Source organism: Sinocyclocheilus grahami, unplaced genomic scaffold (genome assembly GCF_001515645.1).
Source record: "Sinocyclocheilus grahami isolate Dianchi unplaced genomic scaffold, SAMN03320097.WGS_v1.1 scaffold351.1, whole genome shotgun sequence".
Taxonomy (NCBI): Eukaryota; Metazoa; Chordata; class Actinopteri; order Cypriniformes; family Cyprinidae; genus Sinocyclocheilus; species Sinocyclocheilus grahami.
The window spans coordinates 855,871-874,803 of NW_015505530.1; the positions used below are offsets into that span (position 1 = coordinate 855,871).

General features: G+C 36.7%; 1 protein-coding gene across 1 annotated transcript in view; it reads left to right on the forward strand.

Moving 5' to 3' along the window:
• Positions 1-1,494: 1,494 nt before the first annotated feature.
• LOC107548606 (WD repeat- and FYVE domain-containing protein 4-like) overlaps positions 1,495-18,933 on the forward strand; it is a 37,399-nt gene continuing 19,960 nt past the window's right edge. Inside the window, exons 1-32 of the mRNA XM_016229359.1 lie at positions 1,495-1,513; positions 1,944-2,133; positions 3,470-3,630; positions 4,123-4,584; positions 4,682-4,783; positions 5,086-5,276; positions 5,759-6,348; positions 6,571-6,661; positions 6,844-7,058; positions 7,186-7,268; positions 7,404-7,623; positions 8,315-8,391; positions 8,933-8,946; positions 9,008-9,081; positions 9,241-9,402; positions 9,555-9,646; positions 9,761-9,851; positions 9,974-10,176; positions 10,264-10,430; positions 10,581-10,703; positions 11,032-11,193; positions 11,310-11,489; positions 12,062-12,188; positions 12,342-12,493; positions 12,577-12,815; positions 13,198-13,319; positions 13,430-13,624; positions 13,789-13,901; positions 16,795-16,872; positions 16,997-17,188; positions 17,496-17,580; positions 17,681-17,853. Of these exons, the coding sequence (XP_016084845.1) occupies positions 1,495-1,513; positions 1,944-2,133; positions 3,470-3,630; positions 4,123-4,584; positions 4,682-4,783; positions 5,086-5,276; positions 5,759-6,348; positions 6,571-6,661; positions 6,844-7,058; positions 7,186-7,268; positions 7,404-7,623; positions 8,315-8,391; positions 8,933-8,946; positions 9,008-9,081; positions 9,241-9,402; positions 9,555-9,646; positions 9,761-9,851; positions 9,974-10,176; positions 10,264-10,430; positions 10,581-10,703; positions 11,032-11,193; positions 11,310-11,489; positions 12,062-12,188; positions 12,342-12,493; positions 12,577-12,815; positions 13,198-13,319; positions 13,430-13,624; positions 13,789-13,901; positions 16,795-16,872; positions 16,997-17,188; positions 17,496-17,580; positions 17,681-17,853 (5,145 nt within the window). The remainder of the gene's footprint in view (positions 1,514-1,943; positions 2,134-3,469; positions 3,631-4,122; positions 4,585-4,681; positions 4,784-5,085; positions 5,277-5,758; positions 6,349-6,570; positions 6,662-6,843; positions 7,059-7,185; positions 7,269-7,403; positions 7,624-8,314; positions 8,392-8,932; positions 8,947-9,007; positions 9,082-9,240; positions 9,403-9,554; positions 9,647-9,760; positions 9,852-9,973; positions 10,177-10,263; positions 10,431-10,580; positions 10,704-11,031; positions 11,194-11,309; positions 11,490-12,061; positions 12,189-12,341; positions 12,494-12,576; positions 12,816-13,197; positions 13,320-13,429; positions 13,625-13,788; positions 13,902-16,794; positions 16,873-16,996; positions 17,189-17,495; positions 17,581-17,680; positions 17,854-18,933) is intronic.

Here is an 18,933-nt window from a genome sequence, read left to right on the forward strand (position 1 = left end):
CAACATTGGTAATAATAAAAAATGATGCCATAACTTCAGTGTCACATGATCCTTCAGAAATCATTCCAATATGCTGATTTTTTTGCTCAAAAAATATTATTATCAAAGTTGAAGAAAAAATACGTACTGTTTAATATTTGTGTGGAAACTGTGATGCATTTTTTTCAGTATTGAAAAATGATACAGTATTCTTTGATGAATAGGAAGTTCAAAAGAACAATTTTTAATTCAAATAGCGTATTTCAACCCTTTACTTTTTAATTTCTTTAAAAAAAGTTACTAACCAGAAACATTAAGCGGTAGTGTGTATATTTATATATAATTCATCATAAAACACACTTCTGTCAAGGGTGTTTAAACATTTGATTTATAATGTATATTGGTCATATAAAGTCTTGGGATCTAATCTCTTTAAGAACTTACATTTTACATTGACAAACACTCATGACCTACTCCGATGCAATCACATTCACAGGCTTAGTGCTGTGTGTGCATGTGTGGGGGTTTATACACGTTAATTGACTTACAACTCCTGGATTCTTACTGGGATTTAACCATACATAGAGTAAGGCACCACATCCACCATCCGCTTGAAAAGTCACACAGAAGTAGCGATTGAAGTTGGGAATGTTGAAATATTCACACAGCATTTTTTCAGAAGTTCGCTTTTGGTTAGATGTTTTTGTTTCTTCTTTGTGATCAGTGCTGATTATGCTATCTGTTTACTATTATCATGATTGCCTTTGTGAGAAGCATGTCATAAGTATCTCAAACCTAATTTATTGTGTTCATGCTTAAATATTAGCAGACATAATTATTCCACTTGCTCTTTATAAGGTCTCTTTGCTCAAAAAATATTATTATCAAAGTTGAAGAAAAAATACGTACTGTTTAATATTTGTGTGGAAACTGTGATGCATTTTTTTCAGTATTGAAAAATTATACAGTATTCTTTGATGAATAGGAAGTTCAAAAGAACAATATTTAATTAAAATAGCATATTTCAACCCTTTACTTTTTAATTTCTTTAAAAAAAGTTACTAACCAGAAACATTAAGCGGTAGTGTGTATATTTATATATAATTCATCATAAAACACACTTCTGTCAAGGGTGTTTAAACATTTGATTTATAATGTATATTGGTCATATAAAGTCTTGGGATCTAATCTCTTTATGAACTTACATTTTACATTGACAAACACTCATGACCTACTCCGATGCAATCACATTCACAGGCTTAGTGCTGTGTGTGCATGTGTGGGGGTTTATACACGTTCATTGACTTACAACTCCTGGATTCTTACTGGGATTTAACCATACATAGAGTAAGGCACCACATCCACCATCCGCTTGAAAAGTCACACAGAAGTAGCGATTGAAGTTGGGAATGTTGAAATATTCACACAGCATTTTTTCAGAAGTTCGCTTTTGGTTAGATGTTTTTGTTTCTTCTTTGTGATCAGTGCTGATTATGCTATCTGTTTACTATTATCATGATTGCCTTTGTGAGAAGCATGTCATAAGTATCTCAAACCTAATTTATTGTGTTCATGCTTAAATAAATTTTTTTTTAACAAAATGATTATATTTTGGGTAAATATAGATAGGCACTGTTAGCGCATCATCAGATGATGATGAATTTGATTTGCTTTCACATGATGCTGGTTACTTAAAATTACTTGTTGTCGCAAACCTCTGATTACATAATGTTTGTTTTTTTGCTGGAGATCTCCATTAGGTCTAGGCAGGGCAGCAGTTAGAAAATCAAGTCAGAAAGTTTGAACGGGGACATCTGGTCTTGAATCCAGTGACAATAAGAACAAATTTACAGAATAATTTACGGAAACTTAGTTCCTGAATGTTTATTTGTATTGTTAGAATATACTTCAGTTACTTAATACAAGTGTATTTACACTTATTTTTGGTGTTTTGTTTTCTTTAGCTAATAACTGCATGAAGATCTGCATCCAGAACATGCATAAGATCAGCGAGAACATCCCTGTTCATGTTCTAGCTGAGGTGGCCGTGAGTGTTTTCAGCTTTGTGAAGGACTCTTATCCAGTCAGCCCTGCTCTTTTTGAAGAGTTTGAGAACAACGATGGCTATAGCATCTTTCAGGCCATCTTATTACGGTAAATTCATGAATTTTTTTGGGGGAAATCTTTAATATAATATGGGACTGTCACTAAATATTGCATATATGAAAGGCACACAACTGAAGACTATATGTTTTTGATGCTTTAACAAGTAGGTGGATCACCACCTTCAGAAAATACATTTGCTTACTTCGTTCTTAGGTACTTTCCATTCCTTTTTGTAACTCTCTTTCTTCCTCTCAGTCTCAGCTCCTTCCTCCTGCAAGTTTCTTTTTGAATGCTGCAGAATTCAATAATTAAAGAGCTCGTAATGAGATCAGCAGTAAATTGAGCTCAATCACATTACTGATCATGCCAGCCCCCTCTAACTCACTGTGTGTCTGCGTTTCCTCACAGCAAGGGTCACTGCAGGACAAAACTGCCCTCACTGAACAATGGGTCTCATTCACTAAGCATGCGTACTCACTTATTTGTTCGTAAAACCTGTGTGAAAACATTATTTTGTTCGTGCTTATATCCAACAGAAATGTTCACGTTAAAAACTCTTCTGTGCAAATACTTAGTGAATGAGGCCACTGTTATCTAGTTGTCTGTTAGTTACATTACCATTCAAAAAGTTGAGGGTTGTAAGATGTTTTTGAAAGAAATCTCTTATGCTCACCAAGGCTACATTTATTTTATGAAAAATACAGTAAAACTGTAATATTGTGAAATATTATTACCACTTAAAATAAATGTTCTGTTTAAATATATTATAAAAAATATACAGGTGCATCTCAATAAATTAGAATGTCGTGGAAAAGTTCATTTATTTCAGTAATTCTGATGTGGTGAATTTCTAATTATTATCAATCTTGAAAACAATTGTTCTGCTTAATAACTTTGTGGAAACCATGATGCATTATAGAGAGCATCAGGATATATAGAGAGTTCAGAAGAACAATATTTATTTTAAATATAATTTTGTAACATTGTAAATTTATTGTCAAATCTACTGTCACTTTTAAACAATTGAATATGTACAAAAGTATTCATCAGAAAAATTGTACAGCCCCTAAACATTTGAACAGTAGTGGAACAGTAGTGTTCATTCATACTGTGTTTATTGTGAAAGACATATTGACATATTTTTGCCCCTTTTGTAGCGAGAGCATCAGGATATATAGAGAGTTCAGAAGAACAATATTTATTTTAAATATAATTTTGTAACATTGTAAATTTATTGTCAAATCTACTGTCACTTTTAAACAATTGAATATGTACAAAAGTATTCATCAGAAAAATTGTACAGCCCCTAAACATTTGAACAGTAGTGTTCATTCATACTGTGTTTACTGTGAAAGACATATTGACATTTTTGCCCCTTTTGTAGCTGTGAGGAGCAAGTGACAGAGGAGCACTTCCTAGCCGTTCAAGACCTTCTAGGCCTCATTGCGTCATTCACGCTTTTTGGCAAGGCTGAGCTGAAGGTTGCCATATGTGTGAACAACCCCCAACCGCCAGGCTTCACGTTTGACCCCACCCTGACGAACGGTAAGCTACCATGACAGACAGTGAGAGCCACTCTGCATCTCTGCTCCGCCACCTCAGGGTAATGCCACAGAAAAGGCAATTATGTCCAGGATGATGAAGTGTAGCTCTCCTCACTAACCTGGTTAAACCACCCTGCATCCATTCTCCTCATCCATACAGCAATTCTCCATTCATCACCACCAGAGCACCTCACTCCTGAGAGAGAGAAAAAGGGCCTTTTTTTAACCTCTATTTCATTTGGCTTTGATGTGATTTTAATTATGGGTGAAATTCAATCAAGCCAATCAGTCTTTTTCATATGTTGATGCATTTGAATGTTGATATAGTTCTTATTTGCATGAGCTCTTAGTTGTATATAATGTCATCAATAATGCTTCTGTCTCACAGTATACTTCTAGGAATGGCGTTACAAATGGTCACTGAATATAAGCTCAACTAGTTGCTTCATTTCTTCCTCTCATTCTATGTCCCTGAATGTCTTTATATCTTCAGGTTCACCAGTGAGGAACCTCACAGCCTTCAAGATCATTCAGTCCTCCTTCTTGCGCTCAGGCAACACAGTGATCTGCGGCCAAATCCTGCGTACCATCCAGATGATCTGGTCTTGGGAAAAGGCTAACTTCTTCCTGCTGGAGTGGTCTCTGCAGTCTCTGGCTCAGCTGGCTGAGTGTGTGTGGCAGAAATCGGCACCTGTTCACCTCATTTTCTTCGAACTGCTTGAGACCGTTATCTACCAGCTCTCCTACATCCCACACGAGACAATCAGGAAGGTCCAAGCTGTGTTGAAGCAGGGTTGTTCGGAGGCCTTCAATGTCGCAGCTCTGGACTGCTTCTACGGGCTCATCATTCACAGCGGATTGCTGTCTGAAGTCCTGAGTGATGGAGGACTGATGGAACAACTGTTGTTTGAGCTTAAAAGAAGGGCAAAGATAATCAGAAAGGCTGGTGTTGCTGGTGAGTCTTTTGGTTTTCTCTGTACTGTGAATTACAAAAACAAGACAGTTTGAATTGCAGATGTCTGATCCTGATCTGAGATCTTATTTATTGACAGTAAATGAAGTTGAGGAAAAGGCTGACAACTATGAGAGGAAGTTGACCACCAGCATTTTGAATGTGGTTGCCGCTCTGGCCTTGCAGTCAGTCAGAAACACTGGTTAGTTTAAGTAATTTTCTTTATAACAAGTATTGAACACTGTTAAAACTAGAATCAAATTTCATGTTTAATTTAACGTATTACTTGCTGTTTCTTTGTGAAATTTACTGTGAAAATTGTTTCTATACCAATTTTTTTAAATGTATGCAGGAGATCATTAAAATAAAATAGAGGTTAAAAACATGTACAATTGTTAAAAATTGATAATAAATCAATAAAAAATCTGACAAATTTGAGGTAAGGAGTTTGAAACCATAGTACATCCAAAGTCATTATATCTAATCAGTCTCTTTGCTTAATAGTATTCATCAGGGACTTAGGAATGATTCCCTATGTGAAGATCTTTCTGGATGTTGAGCAGTTCCGCAGTCCAGCTCTGTGCATCCTGGAGCAGCTGTCGGAGGTCAATCCAGAGGAATACATGAGCACTGCCATCGGAGCCCTCTGCTCCTCCACTGAGAGTGAGATCAGACTCAAACAGGATCTCTTACAGGTATTTACTCCATTGCTGCTTTTTATTTTTGGCTAACCCACATTCTTAGTCCCATATGCCCGCTGAAAAGGTGATTTTCCATATTTATGTGTGACTTTCTGTTTTTTACTGATTTCTTACGCATGTAAACATGTTGAAATACAAGTCACAGTTTATTCCAAAGCATGATTGGATTATAACTGAGAGGACTCCTACTAAAACTAAACTGAGCTCAGGTATCATATACAGTGGGTATACCATGCCATTCATAAAGGACACGAGGCTAGAAACTACCGTACTCACCCTACCAAACAGGACTACCATAAATACTATAGTGGTTGTAACCATCACAATAATATTTCAAATGTTACTGTTTTTACTGTTTGTTTGTTTTTTTAAATTAAATAAATGTAGCCTTGGTGAGCATAAGAGACTTAAAAAAAAGCATTTATCAACCTCATTAGTGTACTTGTAATAATCCCTTGTGCTTTGTCTTTTCACAGTCTATCATGAAAGTTCTGGAAAACCCAAACAGTTGGAACGCCTTCCGCACTTCTGGAGGCTTTACTGGCCTGCTCTCCATAGTCGTGGATATGGAAGGATCTCTGCTGGAAGCCCCAACAGGACCTTGGGCCACACTGAGCCGCCAGAGCCTTGTTGAGCTGCTGCTTCTCACCCTACACACCCTTGCCCTTGTTGTGCACGTGCACCCCGTCAATGGCCACTTTTTCCACACGACCGGAGTCTGCGAGAAGCTGGGTGATGCTCTGATGCAGCTGGGCTGTTTCCAGAGAGGGGTCCCTGTGGAAACAGACAAAGAAAGCTCAGACTGCAGGACTTTTCAAGAGTTTGTGGAGGCAGTGGAGAGGCCAGAACCTCAGTTGCCACCACCTTTAGGAGACTGTGTTAAGCTGCTGGGATTCCTGGAGCAGTTTGCTACCAGTGTGAGCTTGGTTGCAGATCCATGCGCAAGATTGCATGATAATAATGATGCTGGTGAAATTCAGAGGACAGGAGAGCCATCTAATGACGATGAGGCATTGAACCACACTAGGGCTGCAAGTGTCTCATATGTATCAACAGATTCTGGGAGGTAGTTACTCTCAATGAAATGTATATATTTATAGATATAAGATTGCTTTTATTATATTATATTATATTATATTTAATTTTTTATTTTTTGTCTGGACAATCACATATAAATCACTCCATAAAAGATGTACAGCATGATAGTTATTTTATATAGATTTGCTGTTGTCTATTATTTTCTGTCTGTCTATCATTGTTAAACATTGCTTATTCATTACTTATTCAGGGCTTACTGCGACCTCACCATTCTTCATCCTGGAGCTGTTAAGCTGATCATGACTCTTCTGCCTAGTATTTACTGTCCCAGTGACCCTTGTGTATGTACAACCACAATCATGTTCATATCTTCTACATAATTTGTATTAGGTGTAATGAATAAGAGGCAATAATGGCCTTAGAATAAATGACCCCAAACTTTTGAAAAGTAGTGTATGCAAAGCTAAATATGTGTTTGTTTTTGAGCATATAGTACAATATTTGCAGACATTCTCTTCTTTAGTTGTCTGAAGAGCTGCAGTTGGCTGTGGCTCATCATGTGCAGACTCTGGTGAAGTCAGAAAGAAACAGGCAGATCATGTGTGAGTTTGGTCTGGCGTCCACACTGCTGACTCACTGCAAACATATCCTCATTGACAATTCCCATTCACTACACCTGCCCATAGTACGGATCCTTGAGAAACTCGCATCTCAATCCATGGATCACAAGTGCCTCAGGTCAGCGTAAGCAGATGCAGTTGACATGCTCATGCATTCCTCATGACAAATGTTAAATATATGATATGAAATGATAGATGAAGTTTACATGTTTTGTATGCTATTACAATAGTGTGCTTTATCTTAGGCAGTTCCTGTGTCTTGGGGATCCTCTGATGTGTAGTGGAGAAAATCGGCTTTCTGTCTCCTGTGAAGTGGCCAACATCACAAGTACAGTTCTTCCTATTCCTCACAGACTTCCTTTTTGGATTACTTCCTGTTTCATGAAAACATTTGATCGTATTTTTACATCTATTGATTGAAGAGGCTGTTTAGATTTTCATAATTATCTTTTATCTATTGCAGACCAGACAAAAGACTCTGTAGAGGATAACAGAAAATCCTTAAAAAAGGCAATGAAAAGAAGCTTCAGTCTACTCAAAACATCTTCAGACAGTGGGACTGTAGTTCCTCTTCATAGAATCATAAGTCTTGTCTCCATCACAACGCCACGGAGCTTTCAGCCACACAAAGTCTCCATTTCCCCTTCCTTTGTGGAGTTTGACATGACAGACAGTGGCTATGGGTAAGTGTTTGCAGATATCCTCACAAATTAATCGGTTTATAGACAACAATACAGATTTGTGTCCTTTAAGGCTGTGGTTGTCAACCAGGGGCCAGGGCCCAGTGGGACCTGCAAATTTGACATCACAGTGACCACAAAGGATGACTTCAGATTATTTACATAAAAACAATTGATATTAATTTTATTTTTATTATATTTAATATTCCAATACATTGAATTATACATATACGTTACGTCAAGAAGTTAACTGAAATCATATTTTTAATTCCCCCCCACAATAACTATTGGTTTTATTTAACATACTCTTCTTGAAACTTCTGGGATCACAAAATGATTGTGGTTAATTTATACTGTATACATATGAATTTATACTGTACAACCACAGCCTTAAGGACAGTCCAAGTTTCTGTTAATAGGACTTTTCTTTGAATATTATGTTGGACAATGGGGTGCTTTGAATCAAAAAGTTGAGAACCACTGTTTTAGGGACTTTTTATAAAAATAAAATGATTTAACATAGTGATGAATTAAACAGAAAAAAGGAACAAGTTTTGGACCAGAGGTTAAATTTACCACATCATTGCCAAACGTAAAATGTCACCGGAAGTAATGTTATGGATATATTAATTAAGCTTTGTAATTAAGCCTTGATTATTCTGTTAAATGGCAGATAACCATTTTGTCTCCACAGATGCCTGTTTCTGCCATCCCTTGCCACAGTAAAAGGTGTCAGTGCAGACTTTATCTCCACAGGAGGCTTGGGCACTGGTAAGAAAATCTATAGAATTACATTGCTGCATAAAAATAACCGTTCAGGGTTGGCATCATCTGAGGTCTTCTGATGGGTTGGCATCATCTCTTCTCAGGTGTTCTGGATCCAGACTGAAGCTTGTGTAAAACCGTGGCAAAAACAGAGAAACAAATAGAGACATAATTAGCGTAGCTGCTGTTCCAACCAAGCAAAATGTATTTGTTTAACCCAAACTAAAGAATAATAATGTGCGTTTGATCAGATATAACTTTATATATAACTTTTATATTTAAAAGTTTGGTGTCTGTAAGATTTTTTGAAAGAAGTCAAAACTTCTTTTTGAAGTTCAGAATTATTTAATTAACAGACAGTTCAAATTAACAGCATTTATTTGAAATAAATCTTTTGTAACATTATAAATGTCTTCATTGTCAATTTCATGTGTCCTTGCTAAATACAATTATTAAATTCTTTTTTTTTTCTTATTTTACTGCCATCCTAAAAACTCATAGGAAATCCAGAGGGAACCCATGACTCAAATGCTAATTTTGTTGCTAGTTTTCTATTGTTTCGTAAGACATAAAATTGCAAAAGTATTGTCATTTCTTCAAGTTTCTTTTTTTTTCCCTGTAGGTGTGGCAGAGTGCTCCAGAAAATCTTGACATTTGTGTTTTAAATCATTTTGTTGATATCCTGAAGTCATCGAGGTACGTTGTAGGCTACTGATGTCAGGTTGTTGCGAATTTGTTTAGTTTGCAGCATAAAGAGATGTGAAACACATGGCTCATTTCCTGTTTTTCAACCATGCAACCATGCCAGTGCTGTTTGCTGTGGATACATGTTTATGATTGTGAGTTTATTTCCAGTGGGAGTCAACAGAATGCTGAAGTCATGCACAGACTCAACATGATGAGCAAACTCCTGATCCTGCTGCATGATAACAGTGTGACCCGCAGGAAGGTGTCCATCATCTGCACCATCATCCGATCCCTCCTCGAGGAACATTTCAACACCACAGACATCAAGAGGCATGTCTGTTAACTTTTATAGGTTAACTTGAATCATTTGTTGCATTGTTGATTATCAGACAATTTTGGGAAAATCACCAACGCTTTAAGACACAGAATTAATAAAAATGTCAACCAGTGTGATTTCTTGACATTCCTGTTTGTTCAAACAGGATTGGACTCTTCTTAGTTCATAGTCTTTTGCCTCCGACTTTGAATGAGAAATGCACTTTCTCTGATTTGGATTTTGATGATCAGTCACAAGGTACAGATTTTTGCAATAAATGTTCATGATTTTAGATTTGTGCTCTGCTCCAAAATCTTGAATTTTGAAGGAAGCTCACTGCTTACATGCTCTCTAAACTCTTTGTGGCTCTAGGCTGGAGTCAGACTCCTGGGAGATCAGTTTGGATCAGGAACCAGTTGCTCTCTATGCTGTCTACTCTAATCATCTCAAACAATTCAAGCATGTGAGTCAAGAATAGCAATGTAAAAACACAAAGTCTTGCACTCTTTGTCCTTGTTTCTATGAACCCACTGACAAATAATTTAATGTAGTGTTCTAAATATGATGATGTTTCTTAAATGACAGTAACCAGGAGGAGATATTCTTCGCACTGGGATCCGATTGGTTCCTCCTATTCTTACAGGGCCACATCCACACCAGCACAGTGCTGCTGGTGCTCACACTGCTTACACATTTCCTATCATATCCAAGCATCCTGGCCAAATTCAGAGAGGGTGTGTCACCAGGAACATTAGTGGAGACCATGGAGATGCCCACCAATATCACAGGTAATTCCAGATGAAATTTCAAAAGTACCCTCATTGTGATCGCATGTGATTGCTATGTACAGCACATTTATTTTTTATTTATTTTAGATAATCTGAAGTCTCGCTCATGGTCGTTTGAATGTTTGAGCTGTATCTGCCCGGGGTTTGAAGTCCTGCAGAAGCTTCTTGTCAGCCACATCCACCTGCCTCAAGTTTATGGAGCTATCTCTGCACTGCTTATAGGAAAACCTGATTTCCAGGTTCTTGCTGGGCAGGTAGAGGTCACATTGCCTAATTGTCTGATATGTCAAAATGTATTGATTTGTAATGTTCAAATGACCAGTTCTCCTCTCTGTTTGTATGTCTTTCATGGTTGTGATGAATTTTGAGAAATGTTATACTATGCGTTGTCTTTCGGATGGCAGGTGGATGTTGACATGATGCTTCAGAGTTTGATTGACAGCTGCAGTGATAGATCTGAGGGCGTTCAACTATGTGCAGATGCCGCTTGTGTTCTTTTAGAGTTGATTAAGGTTATCATTACTAAGGTAAGTTGCTAAATTTATTGGCATAACTTGACATACTTTTATTTATATTTAAAACATTCAGATTTTATAGCAGCTGGAATTGGGTAGCAGTTAAATCATCTTGCTAAAAAAAAAAAGGCAATACTGGAATAGACAGACAGTTGCATGTCTGCTGGATGTAATCTTGTACATATTCTTTGAGAGGCAGTTAACATGATTACAGTCACTTATTGCAAACCGGTTGCATAATCCAGTTACTTAAAGGCATTATCTGTCTCACCATAGTCATTGATGCAAGACCAGTAAAACCAGCTTTACTCAGGTTGTGTATTTGTATTACTCTAAAAAGCCTGTAACAGGAAGTGCAGATGGCTGGGAAGTGCATTACCCGGGTAGTGTGATGCAGTTTCTCTGCCTGGTGAACAGTTTGTTTCCTCAAGATCCTCTCTGGACCTCCCCTGATTTCCTAAGTTCACTGGCCAGTGCTGTTTTCCCCTTTGAAACCCCAGAGGTGAGACTTTTGGGGACTGTACCTTTTTTCTGTGCAATTTAAAAATATACCCAAGAGACATTTTAATGTCCCATAGGCAAGCAGTTTACAGAAGTGGTATTCTGCTTCTCATACAGAGCTCTACAGGTGTCCAGGGTATCAAAGAAAGTGGCGAAGTGGTGGGGGAGCCCCTCTTGCTCCGTCCCTCCCACCCAGGCAGGAAGCAGGTGTGTGACTTCATCCGCATCCTCTTGATGGACAGCCTCATTAACATTCCTGTCAAAGATGGTTTTCATCCTTTAATACAACTAGTAGAGGTAAGGGATGCAAAATATTGATATTTAAGAAATCAAACTGCTTTTTCACAATATTATGCATCTTTAATTCATTAAGTATACATTCTATAAACATTATTGCTGTTGTTGTTATTAATAATAATTACTATCATTATTATAACTAAATAATAATACCATAACATAAATAAATACATTACAATAATAATTTACTTAATATATTTATAAATTATGTATTTATTTTTTATTTTAATACTACTAATGATAATAATTTATATTAAATATATATTGTATTAGAATAAATGAACACTATACATACTGTTTGTTTTTAAAGTGCGGTTTAATAATAAAAGGTACTGCTATTGCAACGCAGTCGTATCTGAACTGTTAAACCAGCATCTGATACTGTGTATAATATTTTTCCTCCATAAGGTGCCACTCTTTGCTCAGTTTTGACGATGAGACTGTGCACATTACTGCTCACTGGGGGACCGTATCTAGCGGATTATACAGTCAAGCTGGTAGCGCTCTTGTGGACTGTAGTGAAGACCTTTCCCCCCATCATTATTTTAACATTCTGAATGATTTGTGTTTAGTTTTCCCCAGATGGTGTCTGTCAAGAGCATAGACAGAGTTTTCAGACTGAACTCCTGGAGTTTGTGATGGACATCATCCACATGACAGGACAGGAAGAGGGCCAGTCTACTCACGTGACCAGAGATGGTAAAATATATCAGACAACATATAAAACTTCTTAAAATTAATTTGTTGAATGTCAGAAATTGATTTGATCTTTTTGGCTGAAATGGTATTTTAAAAATAAGCAGGGTTTTAATTTTTTTATACCATTCAAATGTCCCACTATATTCTCCCAAGATCCATCCAGGTCCAAGCAGGAAGGAAAAGCTGCTGTTTTGGTTGAGAATGTGGCATTCTTCAGTAAAATGCTAGTGGAAAAACTCTACTCTGGAATGTATGTGGTAGAGCCAGAGAACCTCCTGGTCTTTATGGCTGAACAGATAGCAGTGGTGAGTTTATCTTCTGATTTATCCAATGTTCTGTATTACTGTTACAAACCTGTATTTACACTGCATGTTTGTATTGACATCAGGCACTGGAAAAAGGTCATGGTCATCGGGAAATAACGGTCAGCATTCTGTACAAAAACTTGAACCGAGCCCTACTTTACTTCCTGTCTCGACCCAGACAGACTCCAGCTGAGCAGGAACTCGTTGTTCAAACACTTCGCATGTTACAGCAGCACTGGGATGTGATCATGGCAACATACAATGCCAATGTCCACTTCATCATCTGTCTCATGCACTGCCTCGTCCTTGTCCGCTCAGGCAGGTGGGTTTCATTATTAGTGATAGTGGGACCTTTCACTAACAGGTTACACTTTGTTGTCTTATTTCTAAGTATTAAAAAGCACAAGTCCAACATATCACTGGTTATTGGTTTGCAACCCTAAAATTATTAGTTTTAGACAGATAGCTAGCTAAATAAATAAATAACGGGTGTTAAACGTTAATTCAACTATATGTTTTCCAATATTTTAATAACAGGATTGCAAAATCTCATATAAAGATGTTTAATATAAAGATGTCTTGTTTAATAAAATTCTTTATAATATAATTGGTCTACTTGAACATTTTCCTAAATTCAGGCACCTCCTTTTAATATTCATTTGCTGAATAAGAAAAAAATATATTAAAAAATTGCTGTCTTCTAGCTTTCTTGAAGGGTTTGGCTGTGAAGTCCATAAAAAACCCACAAGAAACATCTGGAGACACATCTTCCTACACAAGAACAACCGGGTGATGTCGCAGACTATTGTCACAGATTCAGCAGAAGGTCTGATTTTATTCTTTTGTATATATTTACTTATTTGTTTAGTTTAGTTTTGTTTTGTCTGCCAGGCACTCAAGTAAAATTAAAAGCTTTGAATATGGTTGTGATCCTAGTAGTGGAGTCGGAGCTGATGCTGCTTGTGGAAAGCACCTGGAATAGAGTCATGAGGGAGCGGAGGCAGGCGCTAGAGGAGGCATATAAAATCGACCTGTCTGCTAAGTCGGGCAGCAAGGAGGGCCAGGTTTCTATGGGTGATGTGAGCCCTCTGTGGGAGGAGACGGCCATGAAAGCTTGGCAGCTCTTTATAGGTCAGTCTCTGCTTGTGTGTCAGCATTTAAGATTATTGTCAGCCATCTTATTTTGTTCCTCTTGCTTTAGTTTCGGTTGTATTTGACTGATATAAGTGGAGATTGGAGTTGGATATTAATAATATACTGTATGTTATTTTCATATTTTAACATATTTCTTTCAGACTCTCAGAAGAAAAAAGCGAATAATGGTCACCAGAAGAGGGCAGGATTTCTCAGCAGTGCGTTGCAATCTGTTCAGAAGAGGTTTGGGAAGGATTCAGTCTGCACTCCTGAGGTAGGACAGTCATGTTTGTATTTAACACACGTTTTCTGTTATATTCCAGTGCCTTGATGCGATGCATGTCCAGAACCACTTTACTGAATGATACCCTATGAATGATATTATGGACAGACAGGAAGTGATTGGTTTAGTCAGTGAGAATTCCTTCACAGGTGCCCTCACACCATACCAATGTCACCGCAACCGGAAGCCGCCACCTACCCCGTGGCACTGTCTCAATCCTGTCTCTAAATCAATTTGGATTATTACAGCTGAGTACACCTCAGCGGGCAATGTAATTGATATTTGTTCATTTTTTCCATGGGAACACTCACTAGAACATTGCGTTTGCTGGTGAAGGTTAAAGACGCTGTTATTGTTGTTTTTTCCTCCCGAAATGCGGCCCACATCATTAGTTCCCACCGCTGAAGACGTCGCCATCTGGAAAAGGATGCACAGAGATATTACTCAGGCACAAGGGCATGAAATTGCTGTTTCTTTGCAACTGCTGCTATCTCTGTCTCCGCCTCAGAAACAGGGGGCGGTAATTATAGGCAGTCCCGAACCGATGAAAACATTAATTTTGTGTTACTCTGTATCATATCAGCTTGTGACAGCCTATCAGCTGTCTTGATGAATTGTCCTCCTCAGAAACGTGCTGCTTGAAATTTGCTGAGAGTTTTGTGGATTTTGAATTTCTCCTGGAAACTAGTCATCATAAACACATCATGTGGTACACACAATCGTCAGATCATACTTTAGTTATTTTAAGTTTTGATAGAAAGTTAACTTTAGCTTTTTGAGAAGTCATATTTAAATGGCCCTTGCAATATACACTTTCTTCTAATTTCACTTGATAGTAATGTGAAAAATAATTAGGAATATTAGTTTTACCTATCTCATTTCTCCCTGCATAGGGGAAAATCTAAGTAAAAAGAAAACTTAAGTAAAAATTGGCCTTAAAAATGATTAAAAAAAAAAAAATTCACAGCTTAATTTTCTTTTTAATTTATGATGTTAACCATAGTTATTTGTATTAGTTATTTGTTACTATTACATCATTTCTGTCTGATGGCTGCTAAATCAATTTCAGCATTTTAAAACGTTTATTTAGCACAAACAGTCTAATCCAGTTTCCTTTACACCAGAGAACTTACCCTTTCAGCACAGCAGATATATGCTATGGACTAATTATATCTTCATAATGGAAAGATAATTAACATAGCTAATGATCAAGTTAAGTTTATTACACATTCACCAACAGCCTAAAATGAAGCTGACATTATGTTATGTTATCATCAAAGGTAGTCTTTTTCTGTGGAAAGTAATTAAAATGGAAATCAGTGTGATGTTAATTGCAGAGGGGATGCTGTTTAATGTGGCCAATAAGTTTGCTGTTTGGGTAAATGGAGTAATTAATGCTATATATTACTTATGATTCTCTAAATAAAAGAATACGATTAGTCGATGATTTAGTGTTTATCTGTCAGGGCCGTAATTACTCCTGTGAACTCCTATGTAACGCTTCTTAATCCCGCCATCCATTTAGCACACACACATGCACAATTTTCTTTTTTTTCTCTAGTTTTATAACTTGTCACTGTTTTTCTTTCTAAGTATCCAAACTGCATTTTTCCTTATTTTTTTTGTTGGATTTTCTAATTTTGCTATGGCATGCAAAGCAGCGATGGGTATGTAGGTGAAACAAATAGACTTGAGTTAGTAAGAAAAACTACAAAATAAACCTTTTTTTATTGCAAAACTAATGTTATAATAAAGTTTATAGATGTTTTGAAATGCTGTTCTAGTTTTATAACTTGTCACTGTTTTTCTTTCTAAGTATCCAAATTGCATTTTTCCTTATTTTTTTTGTTGGATTTTCTAATTTTGCTATGGCATGCAAAGCAGCGATGGGTATGTAGGTGAAACAAATAGACTTGAGTTAGTAAGAAAAACTACAAAATAAACCTTTTTTTATTGCAAAACTAATGTTATAATAAAGTTTATAGATGTTTTGAAATGCTGTTTTCCTGTTTACCTGCAGATGTCCTTTTCACACAGTGCCTATAAAAGTATGTGCCCCTTAGGAAATTTTCATGTTTTATTATTTTACAACAGATGATTTAATTTGCTGCATTTGACACTAATAACAGGAAAAATGATTTCATGTCAAAATGAAGTTTCTACAAATTGGTCAAAATGTATTGTTCATAACTATTCATGACTATTCAACTCAAGTCAGCATTTAGTAAATGCACCAAAAAAGCCAAATTAAGTCCACTGTGATATAAGCAGTAAAACAACAAAACATAAAATGGTCAAAGATGATTTGGATCGAAAACATTTTCATGCAGTTACGCTTTTAACCAATTTTAGATTAATCTTGTGCTTTCATAATTCGTTCTTTTCTCAGTTTGAGCTATACCAGTACTGGATTCAGTACTCGTACGGTTCACGTCCAGTCTCTGAACTGCAGTCTGTGTGGCTGTTGGGCCGGCTCCGAGAGGACACCACTGTGATGATTGGTTTAATGAGCCTTTAAGTAAATCTGGAGATGAGCAGGTCGGTGGTGAAGTACACAGGCTTCCTGAAGGGCTAATGCCTATCAGTACAATAAATCAGCAGGGCACAGAGCATGGCGCAGGGCCAGCAGCCACCTCACACTGCGCTTATATTATACTTTAAGTTAATTAGAGCACACTGAGGACTATTGGAGACAGCTTTATTGTATGGTTAAATAGCCACTAGCTTGTTTTTCCCACATGAATGCAATTTACGAAATGTTATTGTAACTGTGTGCAAACCTAATAGCTACAGAGGAACGTTTACATGCATATAACTGCCTGCTTGTTCACCTTTGTAATGTACCTTCATGTGTGTGCATGTTGTGTGTGTTTGTTTCCATTAGGGGTTCATCTTAGACATGGAAGCGCACTGGCAAACTTGTGAGACCATATTTGACAGCATGTTGAGGAGTCATACACAGGTTTTTATTTTATTTATTTATTTATTTAGTTTTCCCATTAACACCTATAATGCTGTGCCCCAGGAATCCAGCAAAAAAAAATATTAATTTTTTTTGTAATGTTTTGCTTTTGTGTTTTGTGTAGATGATGCATAGTGAGAATGATCGTATGGCTATTCAGTGGCTAAGAATAGAGGAAGACTTGCTTAGAGAGCGGGGTCTCTTTGGCCCTGGTCCAGGAGTCTTCCTCAAAGGAGGCTGGGTGCAGAACACCGCAGAGGGGCGCAACCGCACACGATCCCGAATTCGCAGAAAGCAGCTACGTCGATCCAAAAAGGTGAACTATTACCACTGTACATAAGAATAATAATTTCTGGCTGAAGAATATTGATAGAATAACATTGTGAGTTTTAAATAAAGTAAAGATGCAGGTTTTATTTTATTTAGTTTTATTATTATTATTATTATTTCTTTTGAACTATTTTTCTATCACTGTTGAATAATCTTCAAATGCAGGTTTTATTTTTATTATATTCATTTTAATTTATAGCAGTAAATAAATATATAAAAAAGTTTTTATTTTCTTCTTTATCAATTTCAGCTTTGTTCTCTTAAATATTTATTTATATATTTATTTTAAATAGATGCCAACACTGACTTCAGGCCTCATTCAGAAGAATTTTGTTGAAGAAAGCAAAGGTGCTACAGAAGTTATTGAGGCTGATTCAGGTATCACACCTTTCCTGTCATTTTTATGATCAGCGATCATTTTTTTTTTATATTGTGTATCTGCACATTTCTTTAAAAGTACATATTTTGTGTGTCCCAGACCCAAGGATCCTGTGCGAGCCAACCCGAGAGGTTGAGGAGGAGCACGGTTTGGACTATCAGCATTTGACCTTTTTCCCTGTCCTTAATGAGGCCACACCTCTCCCCGAGGATTTCTCAGAGCAGTGCATGGATACTCAACTCATACTGAAGGAACTGGAACCCACTGAAGAGGTGAGAGTGATCCATATTCACCTGGAGCCACATTTCTTTGGTACAGAAAACACATTCTCGTGTGGACAGCTGTAGTGTGTGTGTGTGCTGAGCCTGACAGTGCTCTTCAGCATTAATAGGGCCGAGAGTGGCTGACAGAAGTATTAATAAGGAACAGTAGGGGGTGATGTCTGCTGTCTTGTATTCATTCAGTAGGTGGTGTGTCCTGCTGTGCTGCGTGTCAGCCGAATTGCCCTATCCATACTTATTAATACAGAAATGCACACACTTAACGCGGCCTACGCTTCAGTTCCAGAGGCAATGTGATAACTGTAATTTACAGCCACCATGTCTTCAGAGGCTTAGCTTTTCATTATCGCTCAAACAGGAAATAACTTCAAAGATGCAGTATTACGTGCTGTTAATTATTGCTTTTGTATAGACTTGAGGTGTGCTAGTTAGTGCACATGCTGTGGCACATTTAGCTGTGGTGCACATGTGGGAAATGTGAGTTCGAATATAATTTCCCAATCCTCCTCCTACCCAGAATTTCTTGTACTACCTCAAATATTCCTATCAATAAAGGTACCAAAAGGCCAAATTTAAAATAGAAAATGACTATTTATTATTATTATTATTATTAGCAACAACAACAACAACAATAATAATAAAAGCAAAATAATAATAATAATGTAATTATTATTATTATTATTATTATCAGGACTTTATTGTTATGATTTTATTATTATTACTTTATCATTATGATTTTATTATTACTTTATCATTATTATTTTTGCCTTTCTTTTGATGACTTTAATGTTATGACTTTATTATTATTATTATTTTGCCTTTATGATGATGATGATTATTATTATGCCTTTATTGTTATGCCTTTATTATTATTATTATTATTATTACATAGATCCCTCAGTGCTTACCAATCACAAAATATCTGTGTGGTTGGGCAGTTGAAGGGTTGAAAAAAGTACATTTGTTTATAAATATCCACATTTTAAACCCTTTTTTCTTTAGAGTACCATTTCTATGAAGAAATGCATTTAAATATTTGCTCGGTTTATATCTAAATCTATGTTGTTATGA